The sequence below is a fragment of the Photinus pyralis genome, unplaced genomic scaffold (genome assembly GCF_008802855.1).
Source record: "Photinus pyralis isolate 1611_PpyrPB1 unplaced genomic scaffold, Ppyr1.3 Ppyr1.4_LG2, whole genome shotgun sequence".
NCBI classification, from domain to species: Eukaryota; Metazoa; Arthropoda; class Insecta; order Coleoptera; family Lampyridae; genus Photinus; species Photinus pyralis.
In genome coordinates, this window is record NW_022170403.1 from 3,943,753 (window position 1) to 3,961,306 (window position 17,554).

A 17,554-nucleotide genomic window follows, 5' to 3' on the forward strand; every position below is an offset into this window, starting at 1 on the left:
TGCAATAAGAACGTTGGTTTTACCGGCCAAAAGCAAATGATTTGAGATATCAAACCTGCAGGAATAAATTTTATGAGGATTTTATTCATAATTCCTGTAAATTAACGATCAACAGGCCCAGCTTAATCCCATCAGCTGTAAAACAGGCAGGAAGAGAGAAAGTGAACAAACACATATTGTTCAGGAAGCAAAAGAATTCGATTTTACTTCGAATTGCTTTTATTGCAATAAAAATGCGCAGAAAAAAGTAATAATAAAGTTGTTTTAATTAAGGCAGTTGGGCACTGGGAAAAAAAAGAAAATATTTTAGCAAGATTACAGAGGAGAGAGAAGACTGATTTCCAAAACTTTTTATTAGCGCGGATAAAACACGTTAATTTATTTGCAAAAAAGCCTATTTACCTACTGTCAAAAACGGTGTATCTTAAAACTTTTCCCCCCGTTTTTGCCGCTTTTCTTGAAATTTTTCTATTGGAATAATATTGTTTATTTTTGATTATTAAAATGTAGTCGTTACGAAAATTGTGCTACCCTGCGCATCTCTGTACGATAAAAAAAAATAGATTTTTAGTCCCCTTGAAAAAGCGGTGATTTTTTACAGAAATCGTGAGATCTTGGAAACGGTTCAACTTTATGGGCCCAAACAATTATCTTCTGTTTTATCATAAAACAGGCTATGTTACCTCCAAATTTCAAACCCCTACGACATTTTTTCGCAAAAATAAGAATAAAAAATGAAAAAAACAGTTTTTCCGGTTTTTCTAGGAAAATTGGAGGTTATGTGAAAATAGTGCAGATACAAAAGTCGCTCATTTTTTAAATCTCTATAACTTTTACATTTAACATTTTCGTCTAAAATCAATAGTTTTGCCATAATTTGCAAAATACCACTTTCCACCCCTTTTAACCCCCGTGATTTCACCCGCGGAAAAATTCAGCTGTTTTAATTATTTTTTCCCAATTTCTATTCATTTCACCTGCCTGAAAAAACCGGTTTCGCCCGGTAACTAATTTTGTTTGAAAATAAATCATTTTAGAGCTATTTAGCCTGGACTATTATGTATTATCACGGCACAAAACTTCTCCCCACTACAGAGGAGAGATTCGACTCTGCTCTCAATTAACCTGTTAACTTCTAACAGATAGTGGGTCAGACCAAATACCTTAAACTCCAAACTGAACTGCAAATATTGAATTCTTACAATGGACCTTGGGCAAGCATCCAATAAAAACACAGGTAAATTAGAAATGATGTCGTTGTGAATGAAACACACGGAAATTTAATGTGAGAATTACAAAAGTGCGATTTAATCGTAACACACAAAAGGAAAATGGTACAAACACACAAATAATTATTACAAAAAAACTAAAATTAAAACTTAACTACTTACTTGTCCGGGAATTGTAATCCAACTAAAAGGTATCCGTACACAGTTCACCAAAAATTACAATTTTTAATTAACACACTTTACACTAGCGACCGGGTAATCGTAACATCTTCACTTCGGGTAGACAAGGACGTTCCAATTTAAAAAAAACTTAATTTCAAACTGTCATGTTAAAAACACACTTATGGGGGGCCGACAAACACCTCTCCGAAACCTTAGATGGCCAAAACTTCAAACTTCCAAACGTAGAACAATAATAATTAGCCGTGAACTCGGCTTCCGGCTTAACACACAAAACTTTCAATGCTGGCTGTGGTTTCATTCAACTCAAATAATCCACAATGGAATTCGCAAAAAGCGAAATAAATTCTTCTACGAAACGTAACTTGGTGCTGACGTAGCAAAGAGCCGATTTCAAAACTTCAACAAATGTAATACTGCGTAAACTCTGGCAAAACGCGGCGCTTTTCTTCTTCACATCCTATTTAAGGCGAAGACCCTTCTTCCGAAAATTAAAATTATAACAACCAATCATACACCGTTGACAACAAAGACTCTCCCCTCAACGTACATTAGTAGGCCAAGAAAAATTAAGGTAAATTATATTAATTTTAATAAATCAATTTCTTATCAGACATTAAGAGACTGAAATTCTAGGAAAAAAATAAAATTTCGTCTCTCTTAACTACACAGAAAAGGCGATAAATCACATCCACCTGTCAATTAAATTAATCATTTACATTTCATAACAGACAAAGTCCAATCAAAATTCCCAGAAGGTTCTACGGTAAACAAAAACAACCTTGACCACTTTCTCGTATGACAATAATCTCCGTGTCGTCACATAGACCAACGCCAAATTAAAAATTTTAATTAAAATGTTAATTACACAAAAAGGAGACCGCCCTTGTCCATCTTACTTAAGATTTCCGAAAATTTCATCCTGCCAAACGAAATAAACACAACAATATACGTTACGTGTGTATATTATAATTAGCATTAACAACACCGATGTGATTAGCGCACTATTGTGTAAATAATTAATAAATTTTATCAGGATGCAACAATTGATTTAGTTTGCAACAACCCTCACATAAAGAGTTCAAAGCAAAGTCAAAGACATGGTACTGGAGTTTTATTATTAGGAATGGGAAAGTGCTCATGACGTATGGGTACTGATTCAGATGTAAGGATATTTGTCAATATTCATTAGAAATGTTAATTCGTAAGTCTGGAATCGCTTATTTTCATTTGGATTTCATTCCATTTATATTAAAGCAGTAAATTAATTTAAATCATGCGAAAGGAACTTTACCCACTTCATATTCCAAGTAAATAATTTGGTAATTATCTCTAAGAAGCAAATTGTGACGCTCTCGTTTAGAAATTAAAAGTTAAACCGCAAGGAGTGTTTCGCGCTAATGGGAATAAAGTTTGCAAAATTATGGTCATTTGTATATTTACTGACAAGTTTTCTAATTAAAGACGATTAAAGTTGAAGTTTTACTAATCTGTTAAGCATTCACGTTTGTAAGGCTTACACCCAAAACTACCTACTTTAAATCCTGTTGTTATACTATTTGCATGACAAATTGCAGTTAGCAGATAATGCTAAAGCGCATATAAAGTCTGTTCCGCGACTCACAACACAAAGCTTTGCGTAGTTTGTTCGGCATATAATAAAAAGGCTTACCTGTATTTGGCACACTAGTTCGCCATAGGGCCAGCAGCGGCGTAATGAAGGTACTATAGCGAAGGGTGTCACAAGCAGACCCATCGCTAGATCGTTGCTTGCAAGTGAAGTTAGAAGATATTTCGGCTGCAACAATAACATCTGGTTTAGATAGATACCTATATTTCACATGAAATATACATTTAAGGGTAGTAAAACGCGTTGAAAGGGTTATTCTCGACGAACACGCTCGTTTAGATTTATTGAGTTTTCATGAATTGAAAGGGAATAATGTTTCTCGTAAAGTAAAGCGCATTGTAAAGGTTCTAACGACAAATCGTGACACAAAGAGTTTTAATGTGTTTTTAGGGTAATTGGACTCTCCTGAATCCGATTTTGCTAAGGACTCAAACCTAGATGGCGGCCAAAATGGCGACTAAAACTCACATTAACATATTTTTCTTGTTGAAAACAGAAATATTGTCATGATTTTTATGTAACACACACGTTTTTCCACTTATTACTACTTTATGAAAAATTTTGCACAAAATAAAAATTAAGATGGCGGCTGAAATGGCGCTCCAATACGGCGTTTTGTAGAATTCTTAATTTATTGTAGGTACTTGTACCTTAAGTGGGAAAAAGAATTATAATTTGTTTGCCAATGCTTGCTTAAGTGAAAAAACCTTTACACTTTTTCAAAAATGGCGCTTAGTTTGACTCTTTGTATGCGATATACAGGTAGTATTAAAATAATTATTTTTCGTTTAATTTCATATTATTTATTACCGTATAGAAACTATGTATAAATCGAAAACAAAACAAAATTTTTCATTTCCGCAAGGTAACTGTCATTGATTTTAGATAACTATAATGATCGTATCTTGCAATCATTAGAAGTACTTCTGATAAAGAAGACAGATCCCATAGACTATCTCTAATAGATCTTGTAAACCGGAACGAAATCAAAACCAATGCCGGCATTTTGGGAACCATTCTGTTTTTTTTAGCAAATTGTCATTATTAACAAGGATGAGTAGACAAACTCATTTTAACCCAGTTGTACCAACCGCATATAAAAAAATGCAAATTTTTCTTTGCAATTACCTAAGGAAAATAGTTAACACAAGTTTCTACCACCATTTTGACCGCCATTGTGATTTTTTATAGGACGGTAATAAATACTAAACGGTATGTACTACATAAAAATTATGATAATATCCGAGTTTTAGATTATTTATTCAATTGTGTATGTCAAAATTGATGAAGAAGCAGCAACAAACGTAACCTACTGAAAGATTTTAAATCAAGTTACTATGCTGAGTTGCAAAGTACGAGTATAATCGGGAAATGGTCCATAGGGCGGAAACTTTCGTAAACATGTTGTATATTCACACACAAACAACTAATTCGATCGAGAACACTGTAAAGAGAATTTTTCCATGAGACACTTCTCGTCTATTCGCAAAAGCACCATCCATCTTATTTAAATCGTGTTCATGACTAGTCATAAGGGACCAGTCAATATTATGTAAATAATTTGACCACTCGTGCCTACAGGAAATCCTTCAGGGTGTCCACAAAATAATATTGTTAATCTAGGGTTGGTATTATCTTTAGTGAAGTAGTTTGCAAGGATCAGTGTGAAGTAAAAATTGCTGAGGCAAACAAGTTAATTCGGGTAATGGGAAAACTGTATACGCTATTAATTTAATAATGCCGACCATATCTATGCATTTCAGCGACCTCTCCCATAGGGCTTTGTTTTCTAACCACGACATTTGGGTAGCTTAAATGTGGGTCCGCTTTATCGTAAGATCGTAGGACTATTTAATACAGCAAACCCCTGTCGAATATTATCACATGCAACTACTGGTAAGTCGATAGAATAATAAATAGAAATTTATTAAACTGGTTAATTTTAATAGCAGCCTGCCCTCCTGCAAAGTAATAGAAGGAACCCCATTACGCAACGGAATGGCTCTTAAAGGCGCTCGGGGAATCTTGTGTGCGCAATATGTTAACAGCATTGATGTAACAATAAAGGTAGAGTTGCAGAGTTTATTAAGGATATATCTAATACCACTATCGTTAGTTGTTAAGGTGGGTTCTCGTATTAGTCGTTCATTATCTATTTTTACCTGACTCATTCAATTTAAGTAGTTTATTTCGATTTTCTATAACCGTACAGAACTTCCATAAAATCTACATTGCGCGTGAAAACAATAGAAACCTTGTACCGCTTGGGTAAACAAAACCTGAAAAAGAAACACTATAATCTTAATAATTCGTTCGCGTTGCGACAGAAAAGTGCTCATATTTTCAATTTTATAGGTGCGTGTATTACACGGACTGGATCAATCGAATGTAAACCATTCGAACGTACCTTAGGGCCTTCTATGGTATCATAACTATTTTCTTTATGTACTCCTTAACATAGAAACGCTGACTGCATCTGACCTCCCTCAACATACGAAACCTCTAATCGATCTGGTCGATAATAACAACTCAATAATAATATTATGTATACTGAATCCAAATTTCTAAATAATTTCAGTTCGTTCACACACCAAGACACCAACCACTTTTGTTATAAATTTCGGGTTAGTTCATATTTAGGGTAAAATAATAAAATCTGTGGGTTCGGTTTTATAATGAACTTAAAATACTCAAAACCTAAGTGGTCACCCTTCAGGATTTTTTCTTTTTTTTACAGCTAAGTGGACCTTTTTTATAATAAAGTCTGCTTAACATTGTTGAAATTTAAAAACTTTACATCTAAGGCATTAATAGTTCTTTTAAATGTAAGTTACTTAATAAATCAATGGAAACAAAATCACCCTTGCAGATTTTAATTCACGGCGATTGAAATATAATGCAGTAGTTGAATTGCTACACCTCTAATTACTTTTCTCCTAACAGTTCATTGGTTCCCATCAAAATTATGCAGCTTCAACTTTTCTAATGTCAAGGTGTGTTTTTGCTGATAACGCGTTAATTAATAAGTGTTTATGAACTTGGAACACGTAATACAAGCGTATTAATACTTCATTTTGCGCGAAAGACTTTTCTAGTAACACGATTGTAACACCTAAGTTAATTAGCAGTCTCGCAAGTTTACTATAGACAGCCACCCAGATGCCGCTCGTACGAAAATCGCAACGTGACGCGTACAAGGTTACGAATAACTATACTGTATTCATTTTAAGAAGGTAGCGGTAAAAAACATAGGGAAGATTTGACCTTCAGTGTGATTGGTTAAAACACAAGTCAGTATTACGCTGAAACATAAAACGAGTGGCGAATTTTGCAAGCTGGTAGTTTCTGTTGGCATCTAAACTATTGAAGTGTCATTAACTATTAATGTCAAAGATTGATTTGTGTTTGCAGTGCTAGATATTTCTACTTTACAATCATTTGGTGTCGTTTATATTTTTCCTGTGTGTGCTTATCTTCAAACCCAGCGCCATCTACTACCTTCTTATAATGAATGAAGTATAAATGCAAATTAGGAAATGCGCTAATTGCGATGAAAATGGTTTATTGTGTTCTTTCGCTACTCAATAGAGTTTTATTTAAGAATGTATACTGGCTCGCTTGAAATTCTAGTATTTTATTATTACAAAAATACCTCTAAATTCCTTGACGTTGGAACTGCACGTTAACATAACCTTTATATAGCTATCTCCTTTCTTAGTTTAACTTCGCCTTTTATGTTGGCGACCCACACATTCTAAACAAACGGTAGATGACACAGCGTGTTTACATAATGAAAATTGACGGTGTAACAAATATCTGTTTGGGAAATTAATAAAGTGTCAATGAAAATTAACGAGTTACCTGGTTCCTGCTGACGGCTCGAGTAGGGAAATAAATTTAGTTAAAACTAATTCAAAAAGGGTGGATACAATATTATTTGTGAATGGCGTTAATTCCCCAAATGTCAAATCTGAGGTCTTCATTATAAATGTATGCTATTAACAAACAATTTATAGAAAGCCCTCAATTCCCTTGAACGAAATTTGAAATCTTGGTCAGAACCTCTTTTTCCCAGATTCTCTCCCTTTCTTCAAAGACTTACATACAACCCCTCTTTTGTAATTTAATTCTAAGTACATTTAACTCCTTCTGCGACTCCAAACTACTTCCTTCCATAGAAACCCTGTCCTATCAATTTTGAACTGTAAATTCTAAAAAAAACTTTGATAAGAGGACAAAAAGAAGGGCAGTAGTTTGTAGAAAACGGTTCCTTTCGTTGAGACCTTTAATTAGAATACAATGAGGGATAAATTAATTTTTACCCCCCCCCCCTTAAGCCCCGTGTCACACTGATCTCGAAAAATAATCGCACGGGAAAGTTATACTTTGTACAAACCAATTTATTTCGATGAGACCTTTCATTAGAATACCATTAAGGTTAGAACATGTGTTTATCCCCCCCCCCCCCCGCCTCCAATTTTCAAAAGTTTAACTTGGCACCACTGAAGACATGCAAAGTCTGAGAGCAATTGTAACCAATGTAACAGTTGTGCACGTTTTACTTTCAAAAACAGCAACTCAGGAAATAATTCCCTTTTAGGCAGCGAAACTTGAAGGCCGTCTGGCACACCTTCAAGGTATAAGCTACCTACTGCAAAAAAATCCAGGATTCTAGGACCATTTCCCTAGAAGTAGTTCAAGATGGCATAAGCGGATCCGGACGGACGGACGGACGGACAAAACGCAAACAATAGCAAATTTTTTTTAATTCTTAAAAAATGCGCTAAAAACTTTATAAGGATTTTAAAATATAATTATTAATATTTATTTAACGCAAAAAATTTCAGTAATTGCTATTATATTAAAATATCATCAAAAGTCAAAAATACCAGCATTTTGGGAACCATTTTCTTTTATTTTTTTTGCAAATTGTTATTATTAACAATCATGGGTAGACAAACACATTTTAACCCATTTGTACCCCTATCATATAAAAAAAATGCAAATTTTTTCTTTTCAATTAAAGAAATTAGTTAACGCAAGTTTCTACCGCCATTTTGACAGCCATCTTGATTTATTTTTGCTACACATTTATAAGATAGTAATAAATAGTAAAACGTATACGTACTAGATAAAAGATCATAATAATATCTTTGTTTACAACAAGAATATAGTGAGCTTTAGTCACCATTTTGGCGCCCAGCTTGATTTGGGGCTTTTAACGGGATTTCGAGGCGGTGACAGGCCAAAAAGGATTCAGTAGGGTCCAATTACCCTAAAAACACTTGTCACCAAAATATCTCAAGATTTGCCGAACTTAAGATCTTACACTTCTCGCCTGGCCTATACTGGGACAATTTGATTGCCGGCGCAACGATGGTCAAATATGAAAATCAGCCGTTCCTGAAATGACTGGCTACAACGTAGTTCCAGATTTACGGGTGATCACGGGTGACATAATCAACTCGGGCGACAATTTAATGGTACGTGCATGACGAAAGAGGAAAAAAATCTCATGCTGTTATCACAAACTGAAACATTTTCCAGCTAACAGTGTACATTAGCTAATGCTAAAATTTTGATTACGTATGTAAAGTTCAAATTAGAGGGTAGAATGTCTTAAAAAATAACAAGGGGATTTGCTTACAAGAATGCATAAAAAGTATAATTTAGTCGTAAACACTGAAAAGGCAGTAATAGTTTATTTTTACGGTCTAATCAAATTGTACGTACCTGAGAGTGTATGTACTTTGAATATCTTCTACTGTTTATGACCAGAATAAGTATAGAGTTTGCAGCCAGGACTCCGGTCGTTAACATAAAAACAATTAGTGCTTCCAAAACATCTCCAGGTCCAAGTTCAGATAAAAAGCTCAAGTGGATGTAACGTGAGTGTGAACAACTGCTGTTTTGTAATGGAGGCGCTACAAGTATTGTAGTCTTCTGATTCATTATTTATAGACTGCCGGTTATTTTGTTCAATTTTATTACTGTATGGCGATTCATGCTCTTTTCATATCGATTCGCTACAGCAACAGGTAAATTCGCGAGTTTTATTATTGCGATCTGTGCTACCTTTGTTTCGTGCACAGATGTCCAAATGGCATATGCCGTAGGCAGATCGCTTTGATTGGTGTGCTTCCGGCGTTAATTACCAACATATTTCTAAATCAGTGCGCATCTGTTTCTGCCTTGTTCTCGTCAACAGCTACGGCTTCCCACGTTCTGAAAATAAAAAAAATTGCATTTTAATCGCCTGGTGACAACTTTATAGTACGGTTCATCTAAACTAAATGTTTCTATCTACGCATTGAATACCTAAAAAATTTACATAACGTTCCTGCTCTCAAAATGTGATTTCATCTATAGAATGTAAATGGCTTGGGAGTATTGCAAAGGACTCAGTCGGAGAACGCTCACACATTCTGAAATGCTATTCAGCGCATTAAACATAAACCTTCCCGAAAAAGCGAATGATATTCTTCTAACGAGAGCTTTCGGTTTGTTACTTACCGTAAACAACGGCGTGAACAAATAGGTAGAAGACACATTTCAACGCATTTTCTGAGTAGGTAAATTTGTGAGATAAACCAAATGTGTTAATCTGAGGGTTGCTCCAAAATATGAATACAGATCGGTGTCGAGATTTAAACCGTAGCTTTGGAAAAGGTGCTTCAATAATTATTTGACTAATAAATTCAAATAGAATTTAGTCAATGCGTTGTTGGTTATCTAGTTAGCAGTCTTTAGTTTCCCAACAGTTACTCCTTTTGTTAGCGTCCGCGCTTGTAAAAGCGCCGTAAGCTTCTGAACGTAACGTATTAGCTTGTTAAATTCATCACTTCATTTCCGCAAGTTCAACAAACTCACAGATTCCGGTTTGTATTGAGTTAAACTGCCACTTAAAATTTGGAAAAATTATGAAGAAAAAAATAACATGGAATTTATTTTTAATTACAAATTTAGGTACGAAGAATAAGATATATTAGACACAAGATGTTTCTATGTGCCATATAAAACGAACACTTTGCCGAGTTGATTTCAAATTGAAAAATTAACATAGCGAATGAAACATTTACAATTCATTGTCTAAATTAGTGCCACTTCTCGCACTAAACGATGTTTATATTGCAACTCAATGTCAAAACTCTACCGAAAGAAACTTTATTTACTAAATAAATGGCTGTTTGTTATGGTAACAAGTTTTCTATTTAAGACACAGGAGTATAAACGATTGTTAATGATATTTACCGAATTTTGAATAACGCACTTTACAATTTTTCTAGAATTTCTTTGCCGAAACCATACTCTTTGAATCCATTTTTAGATTTTTAGAACTTTTGTGCTTTACCTATATTTGAATAAAAAACGCAACTCCCTGTGTAGTCTCTAAAACCTTGCGCTTTGATTTAACTGGCAACAAGTACAATTTTAAATTAAATTAAAAAGAAGTGATCATTATTTTTATACAAATCAAAATCATTACAGTAACGTAAATATAGCGCTCCGTGGAAAGGATGGTGTTCTTATGGTACAAAACGTTACGGTCTAAAATATGGTACCTTCAAATTGGATAATAGAAAAGCGAAAAACTTCTTTGTATATGCGGTCTAAATACAACTTGCCTTACGCTATCCAAACATACATGATTATTAGCGTAACGCTCCGGAGTTTCTTAAAAGTCACATTCTTATAATTTATTCACCGGAAAAGTCAGTACGAATTTAACATAATTATGCTGGTTTGCGAAAAAGTTTAATTCCACTGAAACCGAAAATTGCTAATTGCACTACCTGCTTAATATTTCCATATTGTTTATTCAAAGTGCGTTCCTACCGAAATGGTTTCTGCTTAGATTTATGTCACGAACCTGAAATAAATGCTCAGAACTTCCGTGTGGACATTTCTCGCGGTTGATTTTCCGAATTCGCTCAGACGATTTTTCCGACAATTTAAAAATACTGATTTTTGACTAGAGCTCAACGAAGCTCCAACGCGAGATTAAAAAATCACCGATCCCTTGACGTGGTTTCTACAACGGTGCAGACCCATTAATTCATTCCGCTTTCTTCGAGTCCTACCTACACTATTGTAAAATTGCAAACTGCGTCACTTTATTGAGCACCGGATGCGATACATGTGAACATGAGCTTATCAAGCACTAAAACAAGCGACTGAACTTTTTCTCGCCATAAGAAATCCCATGCCTTAATTCATTTGTAACCGACAAGAATTCAAAGAAAATTATCTCCTATGAAAGGGCTCCCGTTACAATCTTGAAAACATCTTATTGCAATGTTTTTAGAATTCTCATTTTTAGAATCTGTGCAGGGGTTTTAGAACTATTAGATCCTTAGGATGTACATAGTTTCATATTAGTCTTCTTAAAAAGTTTATAAAACCGTTTGATCGTTCTTCTTACAAACTTCTTGAAATCTTGGCTGAATCCTCTCACACATTTTTCTTACCTATCTTAAGATTTTAGAATTATCTTACAATTTTCATCGGGAACCCTCAGAGTCCCTGTAGAACGTTTTGAAGATTTTCTTAGGATCTCCAGAATCCTTATAAACTTCAAAACTATTAGAATCATTTTGATTTATGCTACCCCTTTTTGAGCAGATATGTACGAGAGGGGAGATTTTTATGTAATCTACCTATATTTGAAAGAAAAGGAATTTAAGGCAAAACAACATTTATTCCTCTACATATGAACCTTCAACGCCTATGCACTTATTCCACCGTTTCTATAAAAAACAGATACCTTCAAAAAAAATTCTTTTCGTAGCTCTTCCAAATAGTCACTAACAGTAACTTTCAGGTCTTTATCAGAAGCAAATCTTTTGCCTCGTAATGTTTTTTCATATTGAGGAGGAGATAGTAGTCGCAAGGTGCTAAATCCGGACTGTAGGGTGGATGCCTTAACTCCTGGAACCCACATTCATAGAGAACTTGTCGAACTTTTTGAGCCTTGAGCATCCTGCAGTTGTCGTGCAGCAGTATGCTCTTATCGTCAAAATTCTGAGGCCTTTTCCGTCGGATGACAGCTTTAACGTTTTTAATAGTCTCTTTATAAACATCATCGGCAATCGTAGTGCCTTTTTGAATGTATTCAATCAGCAGAATCCCCTCACATTCCCAGAATAGCGTTGCCATAAATTTTCCTGCTGAACATTGCGTTTTCGCCTTTTTTTGGTGGACGAGACTCACTGCATCGACTCTTGTTTTGTGGGAGGGTCACAGTGAGACACCCGGGTTTCATCGCCGGTGATAATTTTTTGGGCATTGACCCTCCTTAGTCAAAACTTTTATAACGCTTCTGTGTTCAAATTTTCTATCACCCATTTTTCAACATTCAAACCGCTACCAAAATTACAAAATTGTTACAATTTGTACGCCACATGCTCAGAATACTTATAAATGTTGATGCTGCTTGACAGTTAAAAATCATTGCCATTCGTCATGGTTTTCATGGCTAGGTAGGGTACATAAAAATCTCCCCTCGTATATACCAATGGATAACTTACAAAGAAAACTATTAGAATCGTTAGAAGGTTTTTAGAATCCCCGCCTCCTCTGTCTTTGTAAGGTCTCTAGACCATAGGATCATATTGGTATTTTGCAGGAGTATCTTTACAACGTTTTAATAACATTTTAGAACTTTTTTGGAATTTTTATAACGTTAGCAATCTACCAAGCTTTCAAAATAGAATCTAATTATGACTTTTTGAAGGTTTTATTAGAATCTAAATAGAATCTTATAGAAGTCATCTTAGAAGCTCTTTAGGACTGTCTCGGAATCTTTTTGAATTTTTCTTGGAATCGAATTTTCTTAAAATTCTTTGATGCTGGGTATAGGTTATCAAACGACGCGAAGTAGATATTCATGTAGTTAGTTAATAAGGGAGGTACTGCATCGGAGTGAAAAATGACCCTCCTCCCCACTTTTTTGACGGAAATACACGTTTTGAAGCATCAGGAATCCGAATCAAACAAAATTTCGATGATCTGTCGGTCCGTCTGTACTCTCATTTCCGGCTAAACAGCTACCTTCCAAGTGCAGTGGAAGAATCAGACAGAGGCGGACGCTTGCGATTGGCAGAGGAGGTGATGCGTCAGTTGTTGTACCATCGATTCACGAACGGAATACTAAGAGCATTTGAGAGTAGTGCGTCCTTAGTGTTAGGATGTTTAACTTCTACGGGGTTGCGGGTAGGCAAGTATGGCAATGGAGGCAGTGGACGGCAAAAGGGTGGGTGCGCCCAAGGAGATGTCCGAGCAGATGTGAAATTTGGTTCTGCGCATTTTTTCGGTCCATAAAGGTTCTTTTCGGTTCTAGTTTTATAGCATTCAAAAAATTCATTATAACAACATAATGTGTTAATTAATAGGTGTGAAAAAAAATAAAAAGTCCGGTTCTCAATAAGTTTCAATTTCTGAAGGAATAACGGTTTCGGTTTCGTTTTCGGTCCTGAAAAAAGTCTCGGTTTCGGTCCGGTTTTCGGTTCTCCGGTCCTGTTCCTTGGAAGGAAGCACATTAGAGAGTTTCCGTTCAGGAGAGTGCTAAAAACCTGAAAGTCTGCTGGAAAGACATTAGGAACATTCATAACAATACTTATTGTAATTTTTATAAACCATGTTAATTCACTAGTAACTCAAATTCCTTTTCAATTAGCATAATCCAAATAATAATTGTTAAATCGCTTGATGAATTCGATGTTGTTTATCTACGAACCCATCCAAACTGCACCTCCAGTTTTACCAACTAGTTCGGATTACAAAAATTAGCATCGTACAATTTAGAGAAAAAAACAAATTAAGAAAATTCTGCATTTCGTAATCGTTAGTTAGTAAAACGGGACCATTGTCTGAATACAACGTTTTAGCTAGAACGAAAATGTTTTTGACCAATGTGGCTTTTTAAATTCGCGTGAGTTTCGGGTGCTATTTTATAGGGAAAACAAAGTTATAATGTAGGTAGTTCTAAACTTGCATTGAAAAATTGTAAGTGTTTTCACAATTTATGGCACATACTTCATACGAAACACCCAATCACGTGCAAACGTGACAAAAGCAGACTATAATCTGGATCATTTTAGGGTTTCAACTTGGTCAGTTTTTATCACTACATACATTACACAATTAATTTTAGGCCGTGGTTGTTACGATAAGGTAAAATGTGCTTTCGCTCTCTTTATACACCTTCCTGATAAAAATGTAAATGTGATTACTTTGGGGTTTTCGCGTACAAAACTTGTTAAAAATCGGGTTGGCGTCTAAAACTAAATGCATAATTGCATTCGTTGAACTTTGCATTATCGGAGCTTTTAATGCGTCGCGACGTCGTGTCCCTTTTTTGTAAATATTGATTGTAATTATCTGCTAGGTTAGCATGCCGTAAAACTCGAATGTATAATATGGATTTATTACTTGACGTTTGTTGGCTTACGGAAAAAGTTTAAACCGTATTTGTTATTCATGTGGACATAAAAGTATATGTAAAAAAGCAATTTGCCGAATAACGTATAGCGTTCTAGTAAAATTTACATTTCCTTACAACTGCTGAAGTATAATCTTAGCGGTTATCAAACTGTACATATAGATTCCTCGGGGAATTGTAAGAAACTCGTTGGTCGTGAAAGGGAGGAACCGAAGCGATATGTTGAGAGTTGTGATCTCTGATTTCAGTGCCCAAGGGTCTGTAAATCAAACATTATTAGGTGTTCCGTTCCCTGCGCGCTGATTTTGATGCACTTAATCAGCGGACTCGGGATCTAATTTTATCTGTTCGACCATTAACCGTTTCGTCCTTCTCTCCAGTTCTTTTTAGGGCGATAGAACAGGTCTGTAAGAGCCATTATTTTGAACTTATGGTTATATATCATGACTAACCTAAATGTTCACTCTCACTCAGCATTAGGAAAATGGAATAGAGGTATTTATAGGGGAGGTAACGCGACTGTTCTACCAGGGCACGTATCCTAAGCTATTTGAAATGACGGAGAGTTACTTCAGTTCGGGTTTTATCAGAAGATATGAACTGCAGTGGCGAAATGAGCGTTCCATGAGGCTCGTTGCCTGTTTACTGCACCACACAATGCTCATATTATCGCCGAAGGCTAGGTGAAGCGAGTGCTTACAATGACGGTGGACTTTGGTCTTATCTAAATCGCACGTTGCGTCCACGAAACTACTTAGTTTCTTTAGAAAATCCTCAGCAATAAAGCAAATGAATCGATTTGCAATTGAATGTCTTTTCAGCTGAAGGCGAATACCGTAGGATGTAATAAAAATCGCATATTTTCATCAGTTTGTCTACACTCAATGCATAAAATATATTCTCCGCCGTGGTATGCAAGTGCAGTGGTTTTTATTGCATTCCTTGTGTCTCTCGTTCAACGGAAAATGAAAAACGAAAACCGTTTACATTGAATCGAAAGTAACCGCTTTGATTTTGCGAGATTAATTCAATTTTATGCCCTTCTTAGGAAAAATATAGGACTGTATATAATGGGTCATACAAGATATCGATAAAAGCTTTACGCAAAAGGTTTGGGGTTCTTCAATGTTTGGATAATTTTAATTGTACATGGCGTAAAGGCGTGGATCACCAAAATTGGAGTACCCTGTACATTATTCGATATCTAATTATTCTCCCAATTTTAAGCAATGTTTGTAAGAAGCATAATGTACCTGAATTATTATAAAATTAATTATTAAATTATTGAAATCGAAAACGCTTCAGAGAAAATCTGAATTAATACTTCTCGAGCAGCAACAAACGCATTTGAGATAAATATGTTTTATTTTTATTTTTATTTTCAGTTCAGTATTTTCAGTTTTATTCTGTTTTAAAAAATACTATCACTATCTTTTTTTTCTATATCGTTTTTCGGATACATTCACTTGTTCCCACTTTGAATAATTAATTTTCCATTATTTGACTTATCACAATAAGTTGTTAATAAGGTTAAGTGGTGGAATTGATTGTAGTTTTCACTACATATCTGAACTTCGCACTTTTGGTATAACGTGATAGATTTGGTTTAATAATCACTAGAATTATATATTGTTTCTTTTGTACATTATCGAATAAACGACTATTATTATTATAAAATATCGAATAATGTATAGGGCGTACCATTTAAAAAAAGTCTAATCTTTGTGTGCCAACCATACATAATTAAAATTATTCTGCCTAATAGACGGAAAAATCCCAATACTTTTATATAAAACTTTTTTGGATATCTTATATATTTTCCCCGATAATAGACCGTTTCCATACTTATCAACCGCCCTGTGTTGAATGCCGAAGAGGGTACCAGGAACAAAGATGGGGGCAACAAGGACGCACTTTACCTATAGGAATTTAAATATCAAGGTATAAATTTGTAGAAATGGACTTGGTTTGATTGTAGAATCCAAAAATAACTTTCTAACTGGAGCTCACTAGATCTGTTTACGTTTGTTATTGAGTTCTATATGCGTTATGACAGTGTAATGGCGTTTGCAAGTTGCTAGAGTCCGTTTGTCGGACATTGAGAGTAGATAAGACTGCCTAATGGTGGTTTACGCAGATACCTGAATGGTATTTGGTTTACGTGACCAAACCATCTCAGTCAGGATTATCTATCTGCGTGAATTTGGGTTCCCAACTTTAGGAAGCTAAAAAGGTTGTAGAAATGGATTGCACATTGTATGGACGCATTTGCACACGATTGTGTTTTGTTTGCTCTTGGCCAGTTCGGTTTTAAAATTACGATCAAGTGAAATATGGGGGGCTCCCGATTTTCCAAAAAAAGTATTTTTCACAAAGCAACCGTTGTACCCTATGTCATAGCTAAATTTGACGCGAGAATTGAGAACATTAGGGTAAGTCAGGGATAGATGACTCGCCTTAGCAAAAAAAATTGCTACTCGATAGTGTTAAATTATTTCTTATTGAAAAAATTGTGAAGAGTGTAACATTAATTCAAGAATAACATACTGTAATCATAATTTAATTATTGCAAACTAACAAGATTTAAAAATATAAAAGAGTAAAAAATGTTTTTGGCCATCTCACCCGACTACGCGGGTGAGATGCCTCATGTATTAGGGAGTGATGCCTTTCTCAAAAATTATAAATAAAACAAGCAATATATATTATCATATTTATTTAAAAAAACGATAAACGAAAGTAAACATTTCTCAAGTTTAGGAAGTAAAAAAATATTATTATTTTTATACTGGTTGTTGATTTAGGGTAATTTTTTTATTTCTTTTTAGAAATTACTTTTCCACACAAATCACAAACGTCTTGATATTTGCTACATCCTTCATGATACCACATTTCACACCGAATGCACTTAATCCAATCGTCTTTTTTCTTTGTGTGTTCATATTCCTCTCCACATCCAACACATGCAGCTTCTGAATCACCATCATCATCACTCGTATCATGTAAAGATATATTATCCTCGCTATCAGATTCACAAGATTCAATATTCTTGCTCTTGTTTAGTTTTCTCATAGG

At 34.9% G+C, this 17,554-nt stretch overlaps 1 protein-coding gene across 1 annotated transcript in view; it reads right to left on the minus strand.

Moving 5' to 3' along the window:
* Nucleotides 1-17,554, minus strand: part of LOC116163119 (trace amine-associated receptor 7d-like) — a 105,015-nt gene that overhangs the window by 33,147 nt on the left and 54,314 nt on the right. The window contains exons 2-3 of the mRNA XM_031476968.1: nt 8,773-9,264; nt 3,082-3,207 (exon numbers count right to left, since the gene is read on the minus strand). Coding sequence (XP_031332828.1) covers nt 3,082-3,207; nt 8,773-8,991 — 345 coding nt within the window. The 5' untranslated portion in view covers nt 8,992-9,264. The remainder of the gene's footprint in view (nt 1-3,081; nt 3,208-8,772; nt 9,265-17,554) is intronic.